The following is a 19,706-nucleotide window of genomic DNA, read 5'->3' as shown; positions in this document are numbered from 1 at the left end:
GTAGAATATTTATATATATACACACACATTATGGACACAGCATTCGGCTGATGGTGTTTAATTGAAACAAGAGGAATATACACAGAAAGCACCTCACAAAAGGGTGGAGGTGTAAGTGTACACAGAGTAAAGTCTTAAACAAACACAGCATTATTATGTCTGAAAAGCCATTCACAATGTGAGAGTCACTCCCTGGACAAACAGAACAGCAAGCAAGACAGGGTTGCAGAAACAACAGCAGCTGACAATATAGCTAAACCCGCAATCCAGCTAAGAAAACGTTTAACAGATAATAATAATAAAAAAGACATACAGAAACTCTCGCAGAAAGACAACGGGTTGCAACGTCTGGACGGATTGCTCACCCCCCTTCTTCACCTGCCGCTGGTATTTTAGTTCGTCACTTTCCGTGTCTGCCGAGCAGTGACGAAGCTTCCAGCAGCGGTTACAGCGCGAGCTGTATATAAACGGCTCCGCGGGTGCACGAGCTGCCAGAGAGGCTCGAGCCAGCACCAGGGACAGCATCAGCGTTCACATCATCACATCAACACCGCGGCTTCGTGTACTCCGCGTCACCCCGACCCATTCACCCCAAACGCCGTTTAAACACCGTTTAACCACCCGACGAAAGAGAGGGGAGGATGGAGCCGAAGAAGGGGCGCGCTTTTCAGTCTTCGGTTTATTTTTCTGTCACCCGGTTTTTTATTCTGGCATGTATGGTCGTTTCCGAGGTGACGGGGCAAGAGAAACAGCTTCCCATTTGTACAGAGGTAAGCGACGGACTCTGAACATTTTCACCAGGGAGAAGTCAATACTGTTCACCTTGGGTGTCAGTCGCGGGAAATATACTGAAACAGTCTTAAAATAATAATAATAATAATAATAATAATAATAATAATAATAATAATAATAATAATAATAATAATAATATGTTTCAGAAAGCGTGACGTTGTTGTGTTCTGAATGAATATCGTTAGAAGCAGCTGCACATTTAAAAAAATACACTTTCAAATTTTTGTTTTTTTATTTTTATTTTTTAGTTACTTACCAAATATCATTTAACCATGGTAACACCGGTGTTCAGATGTGGCTCTATAAATTATCCTGCTAACCAATAGCAGCGAATCTTAACACTAGATATAATATTACACATGCCCACTTATTCTAAACAAAGCACACTTTGTGTTTTACCTTCTTAATTTGCTAGTTTTAGTTACTTTATTATGTGTTTTTCGTTTTATTATTTTTGTTACCGGAGTCTCTAGTTACCATATGGTACAGCCAGGTGTGTCAGGTGAAACGGTTGTCATGTTTTTGTAGTCTTTCTGCTCATGCGTTTAATCTATTTATTTAATTAAATTTTTAGTTGCAAATTCTTACTTTGATGCCATAAACTGGCTGCCTTTATTATTATTTTTTAAACTTGCAACAGATCTGTATTGTATTACAATAAACTAATGATATGCTCAGGGATTAGGGGGTTTTAATGGATACCTCCCACAGTACAATAGAGATGTTAGCACTGTTACCAATAGCATGTTCTTGCATTTAAATGATGAACTAGACAGTCTTTATAGTTTGTCAGCGGTTTTGCTTTTAATAAGTGAAGAGCAGCAGGTGTCTAATGATTATGGTACCTTAGAGAAAACTGCAGATTCATAAAAGTAATCGATATATTTTTTAGCATACCTGCCTTTTTACAATGAAGCAGTTTGGCGATCAGTCAGCTGAACAGGTGCACACAGAGTGCATTTGATTTGCATCTATATTGATAAGGCAGGGGTTTTCTGCATGCATATGAAGGGGGGATTTCAAAATTTAATGTGACTAAAAGTACCGTACATTGTGTTCAGAATGGCTTTCATTGATACACATTAGAAATGAACAGTGTTACTGGGTGCTATTTTCAAAGCATTTACTCTGCTCTTTAATTAACTCCTATTTTTTGAAAGAGGTAAATATATATATTTTTTTCATTTTACAAAAGTAGAACCAAACTAGAACTAGGGTGTATATGTCAAGACCTCTTAAGCACTCTCAATGCGTTTGGTATCTCATTTTGTAACATTAACACTTTTGTCTCATTTAAATAAATAGGAGTTCATTAAAGACTGGAGGAAATGCTTTGAAAATCAGACCCGCTGTGTCACACAGTACAGTTGTTCAGCAACATTTTACACAGCGTGCAGCGTGACCGACGTTTCATTGTTTTGCACCTTAATTCTTATGGTGCTTTCTGGTTGCCAGAAGAACATGAAACAGTGATCCACTGTCACACCCTCTGGCTCACGCTGGCCCCTTTCTGGTAAAACCAGGGAGAAGTTTAGCTGGTTTCATGCTGCAGCGGACAGTAGTGCCGCCTCTATGAAAATAAGATGCAAACTCCAGCGGTGGAAGATAAATGTTGAAATGTCATATGCAAATGGGATGGTTTGAATGGAGGATTGCTTAGCAATACAATTTAAGTCGCCATGCAGGATGTAACATTAGCACTTATTTACATAAGAGGTTTGTCAAAGGATTCAGGAATAACCACAGATTCTCAGTTAACTAGGCTTGGAATTCTCTGTTCCTCACGTCTGTCATTAAAGCTAGATTAGAAATGAGGTTTGGAAAGCTTCACTTTCCAAACCATGGATTTCTCTCTTTGACTTAGCTAACATTCCTTTGTTGAGATACAGTTAGAAAGCTCACCGTATTCCTAAGGGCAGCCTACTGCTCTATAACCCCCAGCATTGGGTTTTAACAGCATCCTCGCTGGATCAAGTCCAGTAAAGTATTGTTTAGGTAAATCAGAAGGCTTTGTATTTGGGTGACTTCAGGGTGACTTCATTAGCTGCTCTCAAACCAAGCATTTCGCTTATTGATTTATTCCTGAACTCTGCTGCAAAGACTGAAGCCTCTGTATGCCACACACTTACCTTATCAAGCCCTGCTCAAACAGACTGTCCTTGTTATGCAAACCTGCGATAACAGATTCGGGTGTGAAACTCACATGTGTTAGGTAAACTTCAGTAATGGAGTCAAAGGTAGATTGTCTGGGAATCTCATGCCCCGATGACAAGCCAAACGTTTTTTTGTATGGCATTCATTTTCATTGGCTTCGCATTATTAAATGAAATGCTTACTTAAGGCTGGTCTGCTATTTCGATCGTGCGTCCATCGCTGAGGGCAATGTTTTGTCTCTCTAGTCGCGTGACTGTCTGGCGATCCAAGAGACCAACCTAAAATGTAATTATAAAACTCTGGGACAGATTTATCATGACCGTTTATATTTCTATGCCATTTTATGTGAAAGGGAACTCTGTCTTTGAGTGGCTGGCAGTAACAGGTTGTATGATAAAGTGTGTGAGCATGAAGGCACTAACAGCACGCTACGATCTTCAGCTTGGAAAACGCACACTTTTGTTCCTTTTCTGACTCTTTAAAGAAGAGTATTATGAAAAGGGGTATTTCTAATCCTTGGATGTTAACTTAGGCATCCTCTCCCCAGCCCATATATTCACAATTTAAACATAGGGTTAATCATGCTTGTCAATGGACAGGATGTGTTGTTTGTTTCTAATGCACTGTTGTTTATTCTATAAATTAAACACGAGGCTTGATTTCCCTTGGCGATGTGATGTGGCTAAATAAATAAATAACACTGATTCTAGTTTATCCCAGACATATGTCAATCATTTCCTTGCACTGCCAATGAGAAAAATGACTATAAAGAAAACAATATAGCATTCTGGCATTTTCAATTTCATTTTAAATTAGGTAGCCTTTCCGTTTAACATATTTTAATTTATATGTCTTAGGTCAATATTTTCTTACTCCCATTTGATGACTTTCAAATTAGATTCTACATTCCCCTTAAACCATCACTGGGGAAAATACGATGGGTTCAGTCGGGTAAGAACATGTGACCATCAAAACAAAAACCAAATTCATTCTGGAGGTACTCCAGTCCTAAAAAACGAGATCTCCGCTCATACCAGGTCGACTCATTTTAATCATTTAAAAGCGTTTCACAAAAACCTCCGTTAATATCTTTTGAGGCTGATCTGCAAAGTAAGAAATACCATATTAATAAAGAAGTTATTACTTTTTTTATACTTGCATTTAATATTGAATGGCAAAACGTAGATATTAAATATTGTAATGGATATGTGAACGTTGAAACCTTCACAAAACAGAAAAACAAGGAGATCAAAAACAGTGCGTCTGTTCCGCATGGTGTGAAGATCCCATTTCTCCCAGGAAACGGAGCAGCAGGATGCCCAGGGTATTAGCGTTGCTGAACGCTTTCCATAATGTCATGGCCTGGGTGTCTGATCTAAACAGAAGCACCTGTCTCGTAAAGGCTTGTTATGTAAATAGAGAAAGATAAGAGGCAGGGAGATCTGACTTGAAACAGCTTGAACACGGCAGCAGGTAACACGGAGATCAAAGTAATAAAGTTGATGACACCTTTATATCATTTTATTTTTTCAAACACGTAAGTTGCTGTAAAATTCTGTGTTTAATACGGTGGCACAGTGCAGGGTTTTAGGACGGCGAATGTCTGTGTATGTGGGGAATATGGGCGCGAGTAGAAGTGAACGGACTGAGGGTAAAAGCTGAGATCCGTGGAAGAGCTACGTGTGTCACTATAACCCTCACAGTCCTATAAATCTATTGCATGCTGCTTTATTATTAATATACAAGTTAAAAACCCAGCTAGATCCGTTTTCGAATCATTCCCAACCTTTATTCAGTCCATTGTCAGATTCATTGAAAAGAGGGAGAAGGTTCATGAAGAGAACGCTGTTAAGTGGCTGAAGAGCAACAGGTGTTGCTGATCATTCTGCCCTGATCTGATGTGTATGCATGCATCCGTGTATTAATGCAATTACTAATGGAACAACGTCTCCATGGTAGTGCTTATTCAAAAGCAGCCGTTTTTCTAAAGCCTTATCAGCATGTCTATTTTCCTGACACGGCATGGATTATTGTCCCCACTGGGAAGCTAATCAGCAAGCTTCCAGAGTCATTTGGGGAACGAAAGCAGCAGATGGAGATCCTTCTGGAGATGATTAACAGAGATACATGTAAACATTTAAAACGTGCTGTATTGAAAGAGTGGGCAGGTCCGTTCTACTGGGATCACTTAAAGACACAAAACACAGTCTGGGTGACAGCAGCTAGGCTAGGTCTCCTCACAAGGCAGATCAGCAACAGCTATGGAGTTCTGAATTCTGAAAGACTAAAAGAAACTTCAATTCAGTGAGGAATGTTTCCACTACTTTTTCCATGTCTCAGAATATGTTGTATTTTTGTAAATGCACATGGCAGCCACATTGAAATGGATTGAATGGGGGGTCAGGTTAACCTGCACAATGTACCGATGCAGTACAGCTAAGCTGCTGTCTGATTTGTGAAGGGCATGGATGTGCAGACTGCAGATCCAGTAACCTGGGCATGTTGTGGTGTTCTTGTTCTTTGCTTGCAGTCGGATTACCATTACCAGTACACTGAATGTGACAGTGTGGGCTCCAGGTGGAGAGTGGCTGTGCCTCACACCCCAGGAATCTGCACAGGCCTGCCAGACCCAGTGAGGGGAACAGAGTGCTGTAAGTGACTGTCCCGGCATCACCACTTTCACTGCAGCTAGCAGTGCTGAGCAGAGCACCCCGTGTCCAAGATCTGAAATGTTTACGCATAAAGACAAATTATATGCTGGCACACACAATATTATAGTGCATTAACGGCTAGACTCTCCAAAGAACTCTGAAACATTCTTTTTTTTTCAGATAGTAAACATGAATACAAAAGAGCCACACAGTTCTAAAGCAAGGGCAAAATGAAAAGATAACGTTCTTTGATTTGATCAGGTACATCAAAAGGGGCCCCTTTGTGTGTTTAAGTATTGCTAAGAGAATGAAACGCTGTTCTACGTGAAAAGGATTGCAAGGTTAAGCATGAAAGTTGCATGTAAATTGTTGAAGGTAGTTTGAGGTCATATACACATTAGACAGCAGGCAGATTCAATCAAAAATACAACACCTGCGTTATTTCTCAGTTCAGTGGCTTATTGGGTATTATGTTTTTGCAAATGCAGTGGGGGTGTTCTGCTGTGCTTGATCATATAGTGCCTAAAACAAATCATTTTATAATGTAAAAAACATGCATACTGTATATGCCAATTCTTATTGAATTATTTTTAGCAGTTCATGAAACTGTTTTGGAGAAGGTTTATTAGTTTGTTCTTATTTTACAGTACATTACTCTTTATAAAGACAGCCCTTGATCTTGTAAGTGTGGTAAAGCAGTGAGTGATAAGCTCTTAACATGAGCACTGACCTGTCCCCCTCTCCCTTGAAGCTTTCTCCTGCAAAGCGGGGCAGTTTCTGGAGATGAAGACGCAGTCCTGTAAAGAGTGCGTGGAGGGCACTTACTCCCTGGGGACCGGCGTGAGGATTGATCAATGGGACACACTTCCACCAGGATTTTCAAACACTGCATCAGACCCCAATGGGGAGTACGCTGACGACATGGCAAACTGCTCCAAGTGAGTGCCTCACAACAACAGAGTACAGCCTTGAAGCTAATCCTGAAGCACACAGAGACCTCAGAACTGTTTTTAATGATCACAGACCCTACCATTGTAATCTGAGGATGGAAACAAACATGGGGCTAGAATTAGAACAGGCTACGTGCACTCTTAGTGTCTCGGTTACCTGGGCTTGCTGGACTGCGGTTCTGTTCTGCATAGTTAAATGTTGGAAATGTAAATGTCTTTTTTCTATTCCTAGTTCGATATGGAAACCCCAGGGAGATTACATTGCCTCTAACACAGATGAATGCACCTCCACACTGATGTATGCTGTGAACCTTAAGCAGTCTGGCTCCATCTCCTTTTCCTATTTCCACCCCGACAGCAGCATTTTCTTTGAATTTTTTGTAAGTACATGAATGCATATAAGCCTATATTTGTTTTGCAAAGTCATTTCCAATCCTTCTGAGATCAGTCTAATCCATGCATTTTAATGGCGGCGCATTTCAATCTTGTTTGTGTTTGCATCATTAAAATAGGAGGCTCCCATGTACTGATGGATGACGGAGTGTAGATCTGCCACTGTTTAGATTAAATGACTGGACCACTTGTTTGTGTGAAGCTGCCTTACTGCAGTCGTGGTTGCTGTTATTTTGTAAAGTATTTTGTAAAGTCCAGAGATACAGGAAATCTCAGCAAATCCTTGTACGCAATAGAAATGGGTGGGTGGGTTTTTAGTGATGTGTGTAAAGTGATCAACCACACCCCTGCTAAAGCTGTCCGCATGACCTAAGATGGGATTTGGAAGCTTAGTGCTGAAAGCACTCTGTCACACCAAGGCAGTTCAATAGAATGATTGTTTGAGTCTGGGTGTTGGATTGGGAAAAGATGAATGCACTCACCCCTTTTACTTCTGGAGGGTTAGGCCAACCCAGTCTGAGCAGCTTTACCAGAAAACAAGATGTTCCAGGTCTCCAGTGCTGCCTGCTCACCCAACTCCTTTCATGAACTTGTCACCGAATCATTTATAAAATAAAAAGGTCTTCTCAATGCATTCTTGAACAGGTTCAGAATGACCAGTGCCAGTCTACGGCCGGACAAAGCAGGTGGATGAAAAGCACAGATAACGAATGGACTTCCCATTATGTAAGTCATCTTCTTCTTCATCTACCGTACAGGAATCCAATTCTACAGGAACAGCAGTCCCTATTCACAAAGCTTTCACCTTTTATAGCCACTTTGCAGCACCTTGTGGAGTCTACGTTGTGTCAAGGCTGCAATCAGGGAAAACAGAGCCCCAGCCAGATATGAGATACAGGTCCTAGTGAAGAGGGAGGCACTGTATGCATTGATTGTATTGTGCACTTTTGGAGGTGTTATGAAATGTGTATGAGACTCTGCAGGGTAGTGAATGTTCTTGTTGTAAATTAATTTGCTGTTTGTATTTTCTCTTTTATTAGCTTCAGTTGGGTCATGGGAATAATGTCCTGTACTGGAGAACTACAGGGTTCTCAATGGACACCAGCGATCCGAAGCCAGTTCTTGTTAAGAATATTATCATCACAGGTAATGCTGCTGCTAATCTCACGGCACGGTTTTTAGATTTGAATTGACTGAGGAGAATTGCAGTCACTCATATTTGTGAAGAGCCCTCGTTTTTATTTAGATATTCCATCCATCACATCCCGGTGACTTTTCAAAACTCTTTTAAAGAAGTTTAAAGCACTCCTGTAGCAGCCTCGATAGAGCTCTCAAACATGTCTACCCTCCAAGTCCAGCTGGTATGCCAGATTGTAACCGTTAACCTGTCCCCCCTGCAACTCTCAGCGTGGTATTTCTTTCATCCACTGGGGGCAGTGTTGCAGGGGTGCACTCTGGAGAACCAGCATAAGAAGACATATTTAAGAGCCCCTTTTGAGGCCACGGGGCTGCACTAAAAAGTCGCCAGGACGTGATGACTGAAAGAAAAGTAAATCTGTACAAGAAGAAGATTACATTAGGTCATATAACTGATGTTGCACAACCATGCCACGTTGCACTTTGAACAGCTTCCTAATAAATCAAACGAATCCTGTATTTTTGTGTGCCTCTGTTTCTTGTTCATGTTAGGAGTTGCATACACGTCCGAGTGTTTCCCCTGCAGGCCTGGTACCTACACCTCCAAAAGGGGCTCTTCGGTCTGCAATCCCTGTCCCAAGAACACATACTCGAACAAGGGAGCTACAGTCTGCCAGCAGTGTGACCAAGACAAATACTCAGGTAGCTTTTGCATCCTCTTACCCAAGCGTGTGTGCTGGGATTGTTAAACCTGGAGTGGAAAGTCAACACAACCTCCTGTACCAAAGTGGAGTTAGCATTTACTGAGAGTAAAAGCAGCTTGCTTATTAGAGAGGAAGTATCCTCACATGTCATTCAGATTCTTTAAATCCCCCTTACTGTTTTATGATGTGGTTCCGGGTTTGTCCAATACTATTACAATCTTTCTATGAATTTTGCCCTTACCTGGCTTGTGCCGGGACTAACCGCGTTTCTCATTGCATCGAAATCATGTGACAATGCAGCCTCTGTGAGCCTCACCTACACTCTCTGTTGGTATGTTTATAGTTGAAAAGTCACATTGACACATGATTTAACAGGAATGAGAAAAGCTGAAAGCCAGGTAAGATTGAGATCAAACTGATAATACCTCACAGTGGTTGCAAGCATAAATCAGCAAAGAAGAGAAATCTATTAAAAATGACATCTGAAGCTACTGAAATAAAAAGAAAGAATCTGTTTGTATTGTGGAATAGGAACTACTGGCATCATACATTCTAAAGGTATTTTACAGCTTTGTTTTTATTACAAGGCATCTTCATGTGTGTGAGTATACTGTTCATTTCCTTGTGTATTCTCATTGAATTAAGATGTGTCTGTATGTGTTGTTAATCAGATACAGGATCAGGGGCATGCCAACAGCGTTCCCCTTGCACCCAGCAAGACTATTTCTACACACACACCCCTTGTGATGCCAACGGACAGGTAAGCATCACTGCCTGTAAGTAAGCAGACTTACTGGAAATATTCAGAACCAGTCCAGGTGCAAATAGCCCGTTCTGCATTGCAGACCCAACTCATGTACAAATGGATTGAGCCAAAAATCTGCAGTGAAGATCTGAAAGGAGCAGTCAAGCTGCCAGCCTCCGGCGCTAAGGTCGCATGCCCACCTTGCAACCCGGGCTTCTTCCACACCAACAGCTCCACTTGTGAGCCCTGTCCCTATGGATCCTACTCAAACGGAACAGGTATGCACGTTATTCAAACCATTCATCTGCAATGCGAGTGACCTAACAGCATCCCAGTAATATTGCAGTAAGTGTTACTGTTTCAGTAGGGCTGGCAGCTCCCGTGATTAGCAGACTGACAGACTAGCAAGAAGTGTCTGTCCGGCATTCTCCTTCTAGCTATTGATGAGCTTGAAGGTGCTGTTTGTAATCAGTGTGGTCATTTTGTGTGAAATCTAGCTTTTAATGTCACAGTAACAAACAACATAGGCCTAACAAAATTTGCCTAACAAGTTGTGCGGCTTTGCAAGGGTCCACGCGGCGCCTTCTGCATTGTGGGTGTGTTGGTTTGCAGAACCCCAAGGTTACTGAATAGAGATTGAAAGGGTTTTGTAGAGTGTTGGTCAAGGCAGGCACTATGGGAATTGGATCTGTTAAGTTTAACTGTGTTTACCCTTCAGAGTGTGATAAGTGCCCTGCTGGAACAGAGCCTATACTGGGCTTTGAGTACAAGTGGTGGAATCAGATGCCAGCTAACATGAAGAGTCTGGTTAGTGGAGAACACAGTGACTTTGAAGGACAAGTCGGTAAGTCAGTTCCATTCCTTGTTTTAATTATATTCTGATGCTTAGTGCCTATAATACAAAGTGCATAAGGGAATCTAAAATGAAGTGGAATTGTTGTGGAGAGTGTAAGCGCTTGCAGGAACCGTGTGTGGACATTATGAATGGATTTAGATAGCGGATGCTGTATGTTAAAGTATAATGACTTGCTTTTCTCTTCAGCGTGGGAGGCTGCTGGAGAATACATCTACACACCTGCTGTGTCTGCTAACGATTACATGATGCTGGTCATGACTCTTTCTGGATTTAGGTAAGAAGCTTTAACATTTCATACTGATTGCAATGGTGTGATATCCAGCACCTGTTCTACAAACAGCAAAGCAACTATAAATAAGCACCACAAATGCATAGAAATGGCATGCGATCCACTTAAATCAGCTATGACGAGAGGTGCGTGCAACTATTCAGAAACAATCATGGAAAGCAAAAGGATATTTTTACAATTTATTCATTCTTTCTGTATAAATATTCCTCTGCTATGGGTCTGCAAAATGCTGCTGAAGTCAGAAAGACACCACCACGTGGATTTTGCAAAAGTAAATTATTTGTCATATATAAACAAAGCTTAGAAATATTTAATGATCAGACACTGTCATGGTGCTGACAGAATCTATTCATGTTTTCGTTTTCACAGATTGCCACAGCATGTTGCAACAGACTCGGAGAACACAGAACTTGCAAGGGTAACGTTTGTCTTTGAGACAAAATGCACAACTGACTGTCAGTTCTACTTCTTGGCGGTAAGATTGTATCTTCAGTCAGCCTGGTTTTCAAAAGCAAAGTCCTTCTAGTATATTCAGTGTCACAGATCTGATGTGGCAGCAATAGTAAAAGCATAGTGATAGTGTATTATAAGTGTGATAAAGCAGTGTAAAAGCATGGTAAAGCATAGATCATCATTGTACAAAACCGAGAGGTATGGTAAAGCATATTAAATAACATGGTAAACTATGGTAAAATGCACAGTGCAACAGCAAAATTACCTGGAAAAATTGCCATGCTAAACTTTTTTTAGAAGGGTAAACACAAAAAGTGTGTTTAAAAATGTTATGGTAATAATTTCAGATTAAACAAAGTAAATGCACCTTTATTTTTTTTAGGTCAATCGATCCAAGCATTTTGAAGTTCAATAGTTAAAATTACTTTGAAACTTGGGTTTGGAACAACAAAATACTTCCAGATTTCAATAATTAATGATAATAATAATGTTTTTTACTGCCATTATCCCACAGGTAGATAGGTCTTCTATAACCAGGATCTAAAAGTGATCCAGTCCAAAATATAACTGAAAAACACACACAAAAAATGTCTTCATACACAAAAGCATTTGTTTGGTTTCTTAGCATTAATAAACACAGCGGTCAGGCTTCTAGTCTTTCAATGAGTGCCCTCGCCTTCGGCACAGATCACCCAACAGTCGCTGTGGTCACTTATCCAGCAGATAATAACTGCTGCAGTGGACTGCGCAATGAACCTCCCATTATGAACACTGGAAAGAGATACACCCACATTGAACTAGGATCTGCCCCGGTTTCATTCAGTAATATAGACTCCACTCTTTTGGTAGATGGTCAGGTCCACACTTTGAAAATGAAAATGTGTTTTTCAGGGTGAAAATGAAAGAATGAACACTCTTGTGGAGCAGTGGAGCCGCTCCAAGGAAAAGCAGTCTTACTCATACGTTGTGAACTCAAACTCTACTGTCATGTTCACATGGGCTTTCCAGAGAGCTGCAGGCTTTTCAAACGTAAGCTGATTACTATCTTCTATCACAATACTGCTGACATTTTATTATACAGCCTGCGGAAGTCCGTTTTAAACGTCCACACTGTGTATTTACGCAAATGAAGATTGGATCCCTTTGATTTTGAGTGTTGAGGGCATCGGCTCAAAAACCATAAACACAGTGTTCACTTTAAAAGTGGTTTGGTAAGCAGTTAGAGAAGAATAAAAACTACTTCACAGTAGGATATGCAAATACTTGTAGGCTTTGCATGCCCATTACCAGTCACTTCAAAGAGGCGTTTGCAGATGTCACTGGGTTGTTTCTGTGTGCTTTGCAAAAGGAAATATTTTAACAATGCTGATTGTAGCTTTGCATAGGTACTTGTTTGAGTTAATCATTTATCCTGCATGCCTTGGCTTGTGGTGTCACTGTAGCTTTTAATTTCTCCTATACTCGTTACATGCAGTGCTTTCGCTGGGGATTTCACAGGGAGCACTGGCTCTGGTGCAGCTGTGGGTAAGGGAAGCAGAATCAGCAGGGTCTGCTCCCCCTCCCTGATCCTGGGTGTAAAGAGGCTCCATGGTGGGATCGGAGGACGCCCACTGACCTTCACTTCTCCTCAGCTGTTGTGGGGAATTGCAGCATTGAATATAACTAGACATTCTACATCGGTGTATGAAATGGGGGCACAAGTTATTCTGTATGTTTTTAATGGACAGTAGTTAGACGATTATTTCATATATAGGTTTGCATGTATTGTATGAACCAATAGTCAAAATATATTTTCTTTAGGAATCAAGATACAATACTGATGTTGCCAAGATCTACTCTATCAATGTGACCAATGCCATAAACGGAGTGGCCTCAAGCTGTCGCCACTGCGCCCTGGGCTCCTCAAAGACAGCATCTTCATGTGTCCCCTGCCCCTCTGGACACTACATAGAGAAGGACAGCAGTGCCTGCCGCCAGTGTCCCCCAAACACATTCCTGAGCCGGGAGCAGCCCTACGGAGAGGAGGCATGCGTTCCCTGTGGACCGAAGACACGCAGCAACATGGTACCACGTTCAGTACTGTGTTAACAGTGCAGTGTTTAACCTTTAACCAGTGTCAGAAATATGCATGTGAAATACAGACGTTCGTTTTTATTCTGTAGTACAGTGCAGAGCGAATATATGTTCCATAAACTTATTAACGTTGTACGGTCTGTACATAAATGTTGACTGTTAAAAATATTTCAGAGAAACTATGATAGTGTAACCATGGGAAAACTGCAACTTGAGTGTGCAAATTTACCAAGAAGGGTTAATAATAAAGCTAATCCGAGGAAAGAAATGGATCGTAAAGCATTGATAAGAGGTCCTTTAAAAACGATCACTGCACAGTTTTAACACAATTCCTCTTTTATTGTAGGTGTTTCACATATTAAAGCACCCTTTTAATACTGTCTCCTCTCCTTTAAAGTAGAGTTCTGAAATCAATATTGTGATTTTATTTCAGATGCACACCACTTGTTTCAGCGACTGCAAGTTTGCCTTCCCCGACGGTGAGCGGACACTGCAGTACGACTTGAGTCATCTGCCCACCAGAACCACCTTCAACAGTGGACCCAGTTTCACACCCAAAGGACTGCAGTACTTCCATCAGTTCAGTGTTAGCCTTTGTGGAAATGAGGTGACTATGACTCGGAAAGCACCACGGGCTGCGTTGTTAGATTTTCACTGAATGTCTTTTTAATAACTTTTTTTTTTTTTTTTTTTTTACCAGGGTAAGAAACTGGCTTCCTGCGTCGACAACGTCACCAACGCCAGGACAGTGAGCTCTTACGCATGCCAGTCTACCATCATACCTTCTGATGTGAGGGGTGTGAAGACGGTAGTGTCCTCTCAGCCCGTCAGCCTCGCAGATCGGCTCATAGGTGTGTTTTCTGTATTTCTATGTATTTACTTAACCAGGAGATTGAGACCGAGGCCTCATTTACAGTAGTAATAGTATTTGAAATAGCTTTCATCCCTACAGGGACATGGTCACTGTGTAACATGATGGTCATGACATCATTTACAAGCTGTCTGTCCTGTTTTATTTAGGGGTCACCACTGAAACCGTGCTTGACAACATCACCTCTCCTGCTGATCTGTTCCCTACCAAAAGCAGGATACCTGATGTCATATTCTTCTACAGGTAAAGCCTACAGCTCATGTCCTTTTAAAACCTCTTCTTGGAAGTCAGTAGTTGTTTCCGACACACTGGACCACATTCAAAAAGCATGGGCACAAGTTTACATCCGTGTTGATGTAACAAAGCTTCAGATGCATTGAGGAGCTCACGTCTGTCTTAGTTGTTTTTTTTTTGTTGCTACTTTTAAAGGATTTGTTTTTTCCTTTTTCAAAAAGTACCCGAATACCGTGCCATGCCAGCAAACCAACACATTAAAAATACAGTTTTTAAAAGATGGGTTATTTGAATTCCTATTTGATGCCGAAAATGCAGATTATTTGCATTCTGTAAATGGCAGAAGAGCATTGAATAGGGACCCAGGTTTCAGTCATAGTGTGTTTGCCTTTGCAGGTCTTCTGAAGCAACCCAGTCTTGTAAGAACGGGAGGGTTACCACAATAAGAATGAGATGTGACACAGCAGGATCGGCAGTGCTTTCAGTGCCAAGGTATGCGGGGAGATATGAGCGGCAAACTAGTCTTTTTTATTTAACGGAGTACAATCTATTCATCTGTGTAGCTTCCACATCTCCCACAGGGGGATTCAAGCAAAACACAGTGCAGCTTTAACATTATTTCCCTGTTCTATGCCTTCCCTTGTAAAAGTTTGCCTTGGTCATTTTGTAAGTTTCCCATGCTTGTTCCATAGTTTACCATGATTTGATATATTTTTCAATATGTTTTACCATGTTTCCTCAGTGCTTTATTACACTTTACTATGCTTTTACTATGGGAAACTTAAGAGTTTATTCCATCAAACTAAGAAAAAAGTCACAACATGTCATTAACAGTGAAAGTTTGACTTGATGTAAACCCCTCAGCATATTCCATTAGTGACTGAGTGTTCTACAACCACAGATTTCACAACAATGATTCTCTTAAAAAAAAAAAAACACTCTCCATATCATTGTGCTAATATGTGATAGGACAGCATTGGAGCAGAAACTGGGCAGCCCATGATCTCACAGCTGCAAGTTCAGATTCCCTTCACAATAAATAAAAGCAGAATATTGGTGTTTGAGCGCCCTCTAGTGATTAATAAGAGCATCGACCACAGAACAGGAAAAAAGTACTGTACTGGAGGAAGGTGGAGGGTTAGATTTGAATACTGGTCAAAAACCTGCGAATAATTCCAGGCAAGAAGCCATAAATTAATTAATAATAATGTCTCCCTTCCACTGTCCTCCATAGCAAATGCCAGGAAGGAACCTGCGATGGCTGCGCTTTCCACTTCCTGTGGGAGACGGCAGACGCCTGCCCTCTGTGTTCAGAGAACGATTATCACAAGATCGTGAGTGCCTGTATCCAGGGAATACAGGTATGGTTACACAGACACGGGACGGAGATGGGATTTATTTGAACTTGCATCCCACTGAAATGAAATGCTTTCCCGTTGGTTAGAAAACGACCTACGTGTGGCGCGAGCCCAGACTGTGCACGAGAGGAGCCGCTTTGCCTGAGCAGACAGTGAACGCCTGCAAGACTCTAGACTTCTGGCTGAAGCTGGGACTCTCCACCGGAATCATTGCAGCTCTCTTACTGGTGACGGTATCCTGTTACTTCTGGAAGAAAACGCAAACGTGAGTCCGTCCAAACACACAGGGGGTTCTCTGCGCGGCAGACCCGTCGGTCTGAACCCATCCAGACCCAGTCCTGGTTTTCATTGCATTCTACATGTGTTTTGCTCCACAGGTTAGAGTACAAATACTCCAAGCTAGTGATGAACTCCAGCCTGAAGGACTGTGAGCTGCCAGCTGCAGACAGCTGTGCCATCATGGAGGGAGAGGACGGGGAGGACGATTTGATATTCTTAACCAAAAAATCCATCTTCGGGAAGATCAAGTCATTTACCACTAAGGTATGGGTTAGTGACATCGAGATGCTGTAGTGAGACTTGCAGTGTTTAAATCATCAACACAGACCTCACTTTCTTGGAATACGTGTTCATTTTTGGTTCTTGCACACCCGTTGGATTAAACGCATGTTTCTCAAGGAGCATGCGTGGCTGCAGGTTGTTATGCATGTGACTTGTTGATCTGCTCTACATGCATATGTGTTTCTTGCAGTGTTCATATATCTTTGATCCAGAAGAGGCTGAATTCATTGTAGGGAGGAATATGGTAGAATGAATTCAATATGGAATCAGGGAGTTAGCGCATGGTGAGAAATACTTTATACAAAGAACAGAGTTTTAAGGTAGATCAAACGTTACACATGTTGCAGTTTGCCCTTAAGATTATCGTAGTTGCTTGTTACTAATTGTGTAACGTACAGTAAAGATGAGTTTCCTAAGTAGTCGATTTTTTAATTGAAGCACTGAAAACAGACGTGGATAAAGGAACCTGCAAGCTTACAGGGAGACTTTTTAAGCTGACGTTGTCACTGATCTTTTTTTTCACAGAGGACATCAGATGGGTTTGACTCTGTTCCATTGAAATCCTCTTCCGAACACAACGACATGGAATTATAGACCCTGCCATCACCCCTGTGCTGTCACAGGGAACACACTGCCTGTGTGTGAATAATACACTTAGAAGGGAAGATCTGAACTGGCCTTACGTTTTAAAAGTGACCTTACGTGTTTACACTTGACAAGCGTCTTTTTTCTATTTTCTTTAATACCACTTTTTTTTACTTTCATTAAAAGGGAACTTAAATCCTTAAAACCTTAAAGTAAAAAAAAAAAATATTATTATTTATAAGTCCTGGAATCTAGATGAAGATGACCAGAGATGTGCTCAGAAGATTTCATATTTCATATCCGAAAAAAAGGGAACACATTTATTCAACAACCTGAGCTTTCATTTTTAATGCATTTTATAACCTTGTTATTTTAATATGGGTAACATTTGAACACGAATGCTGTTATGTGAGATGCCAATTTCAAAGTGCTTTTTACAATACAGGGATCCTTTTTACTGTTTAGTATTGTGTTATTTTAGTTTTTTAGCAATATCAATGAAAACGGACAGCTCTGAATACTCTAGAATGCTGAAGAAACCTTATGCTTTTGTACTAGATTCTCTAAATGTTTATCTTTTGTATATTTTTCCTGAACTGTTTCCCCTGAAGTTATTAAGTAATGTATATGCTGCGTTTGTTAAGTAGGTATGATGCCAGCCTGTTTGTTAGCAGTTGTTTCTGCTTGTGTTATCCATAACTTCAAAATGCCCAGTCAGGTAGGTGAATGTTTGAGCCAGTCCTTCAGTACCCTATAAAGACACAAGCCAAACCCTTTGTATGTTTGACTGGCTGTCTTAGTAGTTTTTCCTTTATGCATTCATTGATTTAAACAAAGGGAGGTATTTTAGCAGCAGAGTGAAGCTCTTACATTCATACTGTCTTGCAGACGATAAGACTCTGAGTCATGTCATAAATAATTAGCACATCTAGTCTGCAGGGCATTTCCTTCCTGGAAAATCTCAGGGCTGTCCTTCCTGTAAACTGTACACACAGAAGTGGAGAAACGTCCCATAGATTCCAAGTGTTACTGAGTATATATATATATATATATATATATTATACACAATCCCTACTGGCATTGTTTAAAACATCAATATAAATGGCCTTTTAAAGAGAGTGTATATTCTTAAAGAAATGCTCTGTTTAAATCTTCAGTATAAAGCAGATATTTATTCAGAGGCTAAACCTGCACTATGTAACCCTTTGTAATGGATTTGACTACAGCCTAATATTAGCTTTTAGAGGTACGAATGTATTTTTTGATGTTGAAATTAGTTTTATTCCACCTACTTGTTGAAATATCTTGACACAGAAAAGGGTTGTTATTTTCTATGGAAGCTTTTTTTTTTGCTGGGGAAATAAAATACTTTATTTACACTTTTTCTGGTCAAGTTGTTAATGTTTAATTGAAAGGACAGCAGTAGTTTCCAATGTGCAGCACAATACCCGAGTGTGAGTATTTATAGTCTAGCTTCGTTCTGGGCAGCGTGGCGCACAATCAGCAAGCTTTTATGAGGGATGCACTGACTGCTCACTGCTGCCCTCTAGTGAGAGACACAGAAAGCCATTGAGTTGGTGAAGCACTGATGACGATTAGAATACTGGAGTTTCAGAACATGGTTGTAAATCACACTAGCCACACCGTGGATCATGTGGTACATCTTACAGCCACTAGGGGGGTTCCCATAGTAAAAGCATACCAAAGTGCACTAAAGCATAGATAAGCTTTGTAAAGAGAGGAATAGTAAAGCGTGTTTCTAAACATGTCAAAGCATGGTAACGTTTAAGTAAATGCAAAGTATAACCATGGCGAAAACTGCTACATCTCCATGGTAAACTGCAGTGTATCAGCTGCAATGTCCCGTGAAGAAACTTTATTCAGGAGAGAAGAGGGTGTGTGTGTTTGATGTTAGCACACGACACACACATTTCCACTGGCCTGTCACGGTGTCCTGCCAAAACCCTTTAAACACAGCACGCACCGGGTTTATTCAATCGGACATGGGGACTTAGTAATTGTACTAACGAGGGAGCAGAAACAGAAACCGGCGCCACATTGAGAGAGAACATGGACCGTTTCCAATGCAGCGCATAAGAAGTTTAATACAGTACAGAGCACAAGGTTAATCTAGGCTGCCCCGTTACAGGCTGCTCTGCACGTATTGCACATGCTTAGTGATGCCACAGTGGATTTGGAGAAAATACACGTTCCCAAACTCACGGTATTGATAGCATGTAAACCAGCCTGCCTTTATACAGGTTTACAGTAGTAAAAACACAGCAAAGTGTGATGAAGCGTAGTGAAAGCATGGTAAAGCATGGGTTAGCATTATAAAGCCCAGAGGTAAGCCTATTTAAAAACATGGCAAACCATGGTAAGCTATGGTAAATGGGATCCTTATTCAACAGGCTTACCAACTTCCTACCTTTTTCAACCACAAGGGGGCATGTAAATGTGGCAACTGAGAAAAAAAATGAACAGTATAGTATAGCTAATTATATTGTGATCGCATTTAAATGGGATACAATTATCGGGTACAAAGACATTTCAGAAAGCTGTTTCACATCAATATGAGGGTCTACTATGTATTATAAAATAAATCCAATATTTGTTCTTATGAAATAACCCTGGTTACCCCACCGCCTCCCTCCCAACTGTAGACACAAGTAGAGCTGTCTTTACCAGCCTCTATTCCTGCACAGCATCTCATTATGTAACTGCCTAGGCTTGCTAACAAGACCTGAGTTACCATTCCTGTTAACGGCTGTCAGCTTTCTGAAGGCGAAAGGATTTCACATTCTGTCAACTGGAAATAACTGTTCTTAAACACAGCCTAAATGCGACTGTATACTGTTTCTGTACTAGAGCACTGTAATTGCAAAATGAGCTGTTTAACC

The 19,706-nt window shown here is 40.9% G+C and overlaps 1 protein-coding gene across 1 annotated transcript; it reads left to right on the top strand.

Annotated features, from left to right (window-relative positions):
- Positions 1-248: 248 nt before the first annotated feature.
- On the top strand, positions 249-18,188 carry LOC117430226 (endosome/lysosome-associated apoptosis and autophagy regulator 1). The gene is made up of 22 exons (XM_059004957.1): positions 249-770; positions 5,477-5,597; positions 6,349-6,535; positions 6,780-6,927; positions 7,586-7,666; positions 7,981-8,086; positions 8,630-8,779; positions 9,453-9,541; positions 9,627-9,804; positions 10,245-10,370; positions 10,569-10,656; positions 11,041-11,146; positions 12,016-12,153; positions 12,925-13,188; positions 13,631-13,804; positions 13,898-14,048; positions 14,218-14,311; positions 14,699-14,794; positions 15,537-15,663; positions 15,747-15,925; positions 16,038-16,203; positions 16,747-18,188. Exons 1-22 carry the CDS (start codon positions 642-644, stop codon positions 16,813-16,815), a joined length of 2,967 nt encoding a protein of 988 aa, XP_058860940.1. The 5' UTR covers positions 249-641; the 3' UTR covers positions 16,816-18,188.
- The last annotated feature ends 1,518 nt before the right edge of the window (positions 18,189-19,706 follow it).

Source organism: Acipenser ruthenus, chromosome 30, assembly GCF_902713425.1.
Source record: "Acipenser ruthenus chromosome 30, fAciRut3.2 maternal haplotype, whole genome shotgun sequence".
In the NCBI taxonomy this organism is placed as follows: Eukaryota; Metazoa; Chordata; class Actinopteri; order Acipenseriformes; family Acipenseridae; genus Acipenser; species Acipenser ruthenus.
This window is presented reverse-complemented; position numbering and strand designations above follow the sequence as displayed.

Excerpts from the sequence above, each read along its gene's own strand:
- LOC117430226 (XM_059004957.1), top strand. The coding sequence starts at position 642 with ATGGAGCCGAAGAAGGGGCGCGCTTTTCAGTCTTCGGTTTATTTTTCT. Across the intron at positions 5,598-6,348 it reads AGTGAGGGGAACAGAGTGCT|CTTTCTCCTGCAAAGCGGGG; the intron begins GTAAGTGACTGT and ends TCTCCCTTGAAG. Across the intron at positions 11,147-12,015 it reads GTCAGTTCTACTTCTTGGCG|GGTGAAAATGAAAGAATGAA; the intron begins GTAAGATTGTAT and ends TGTGTTTTTCAG.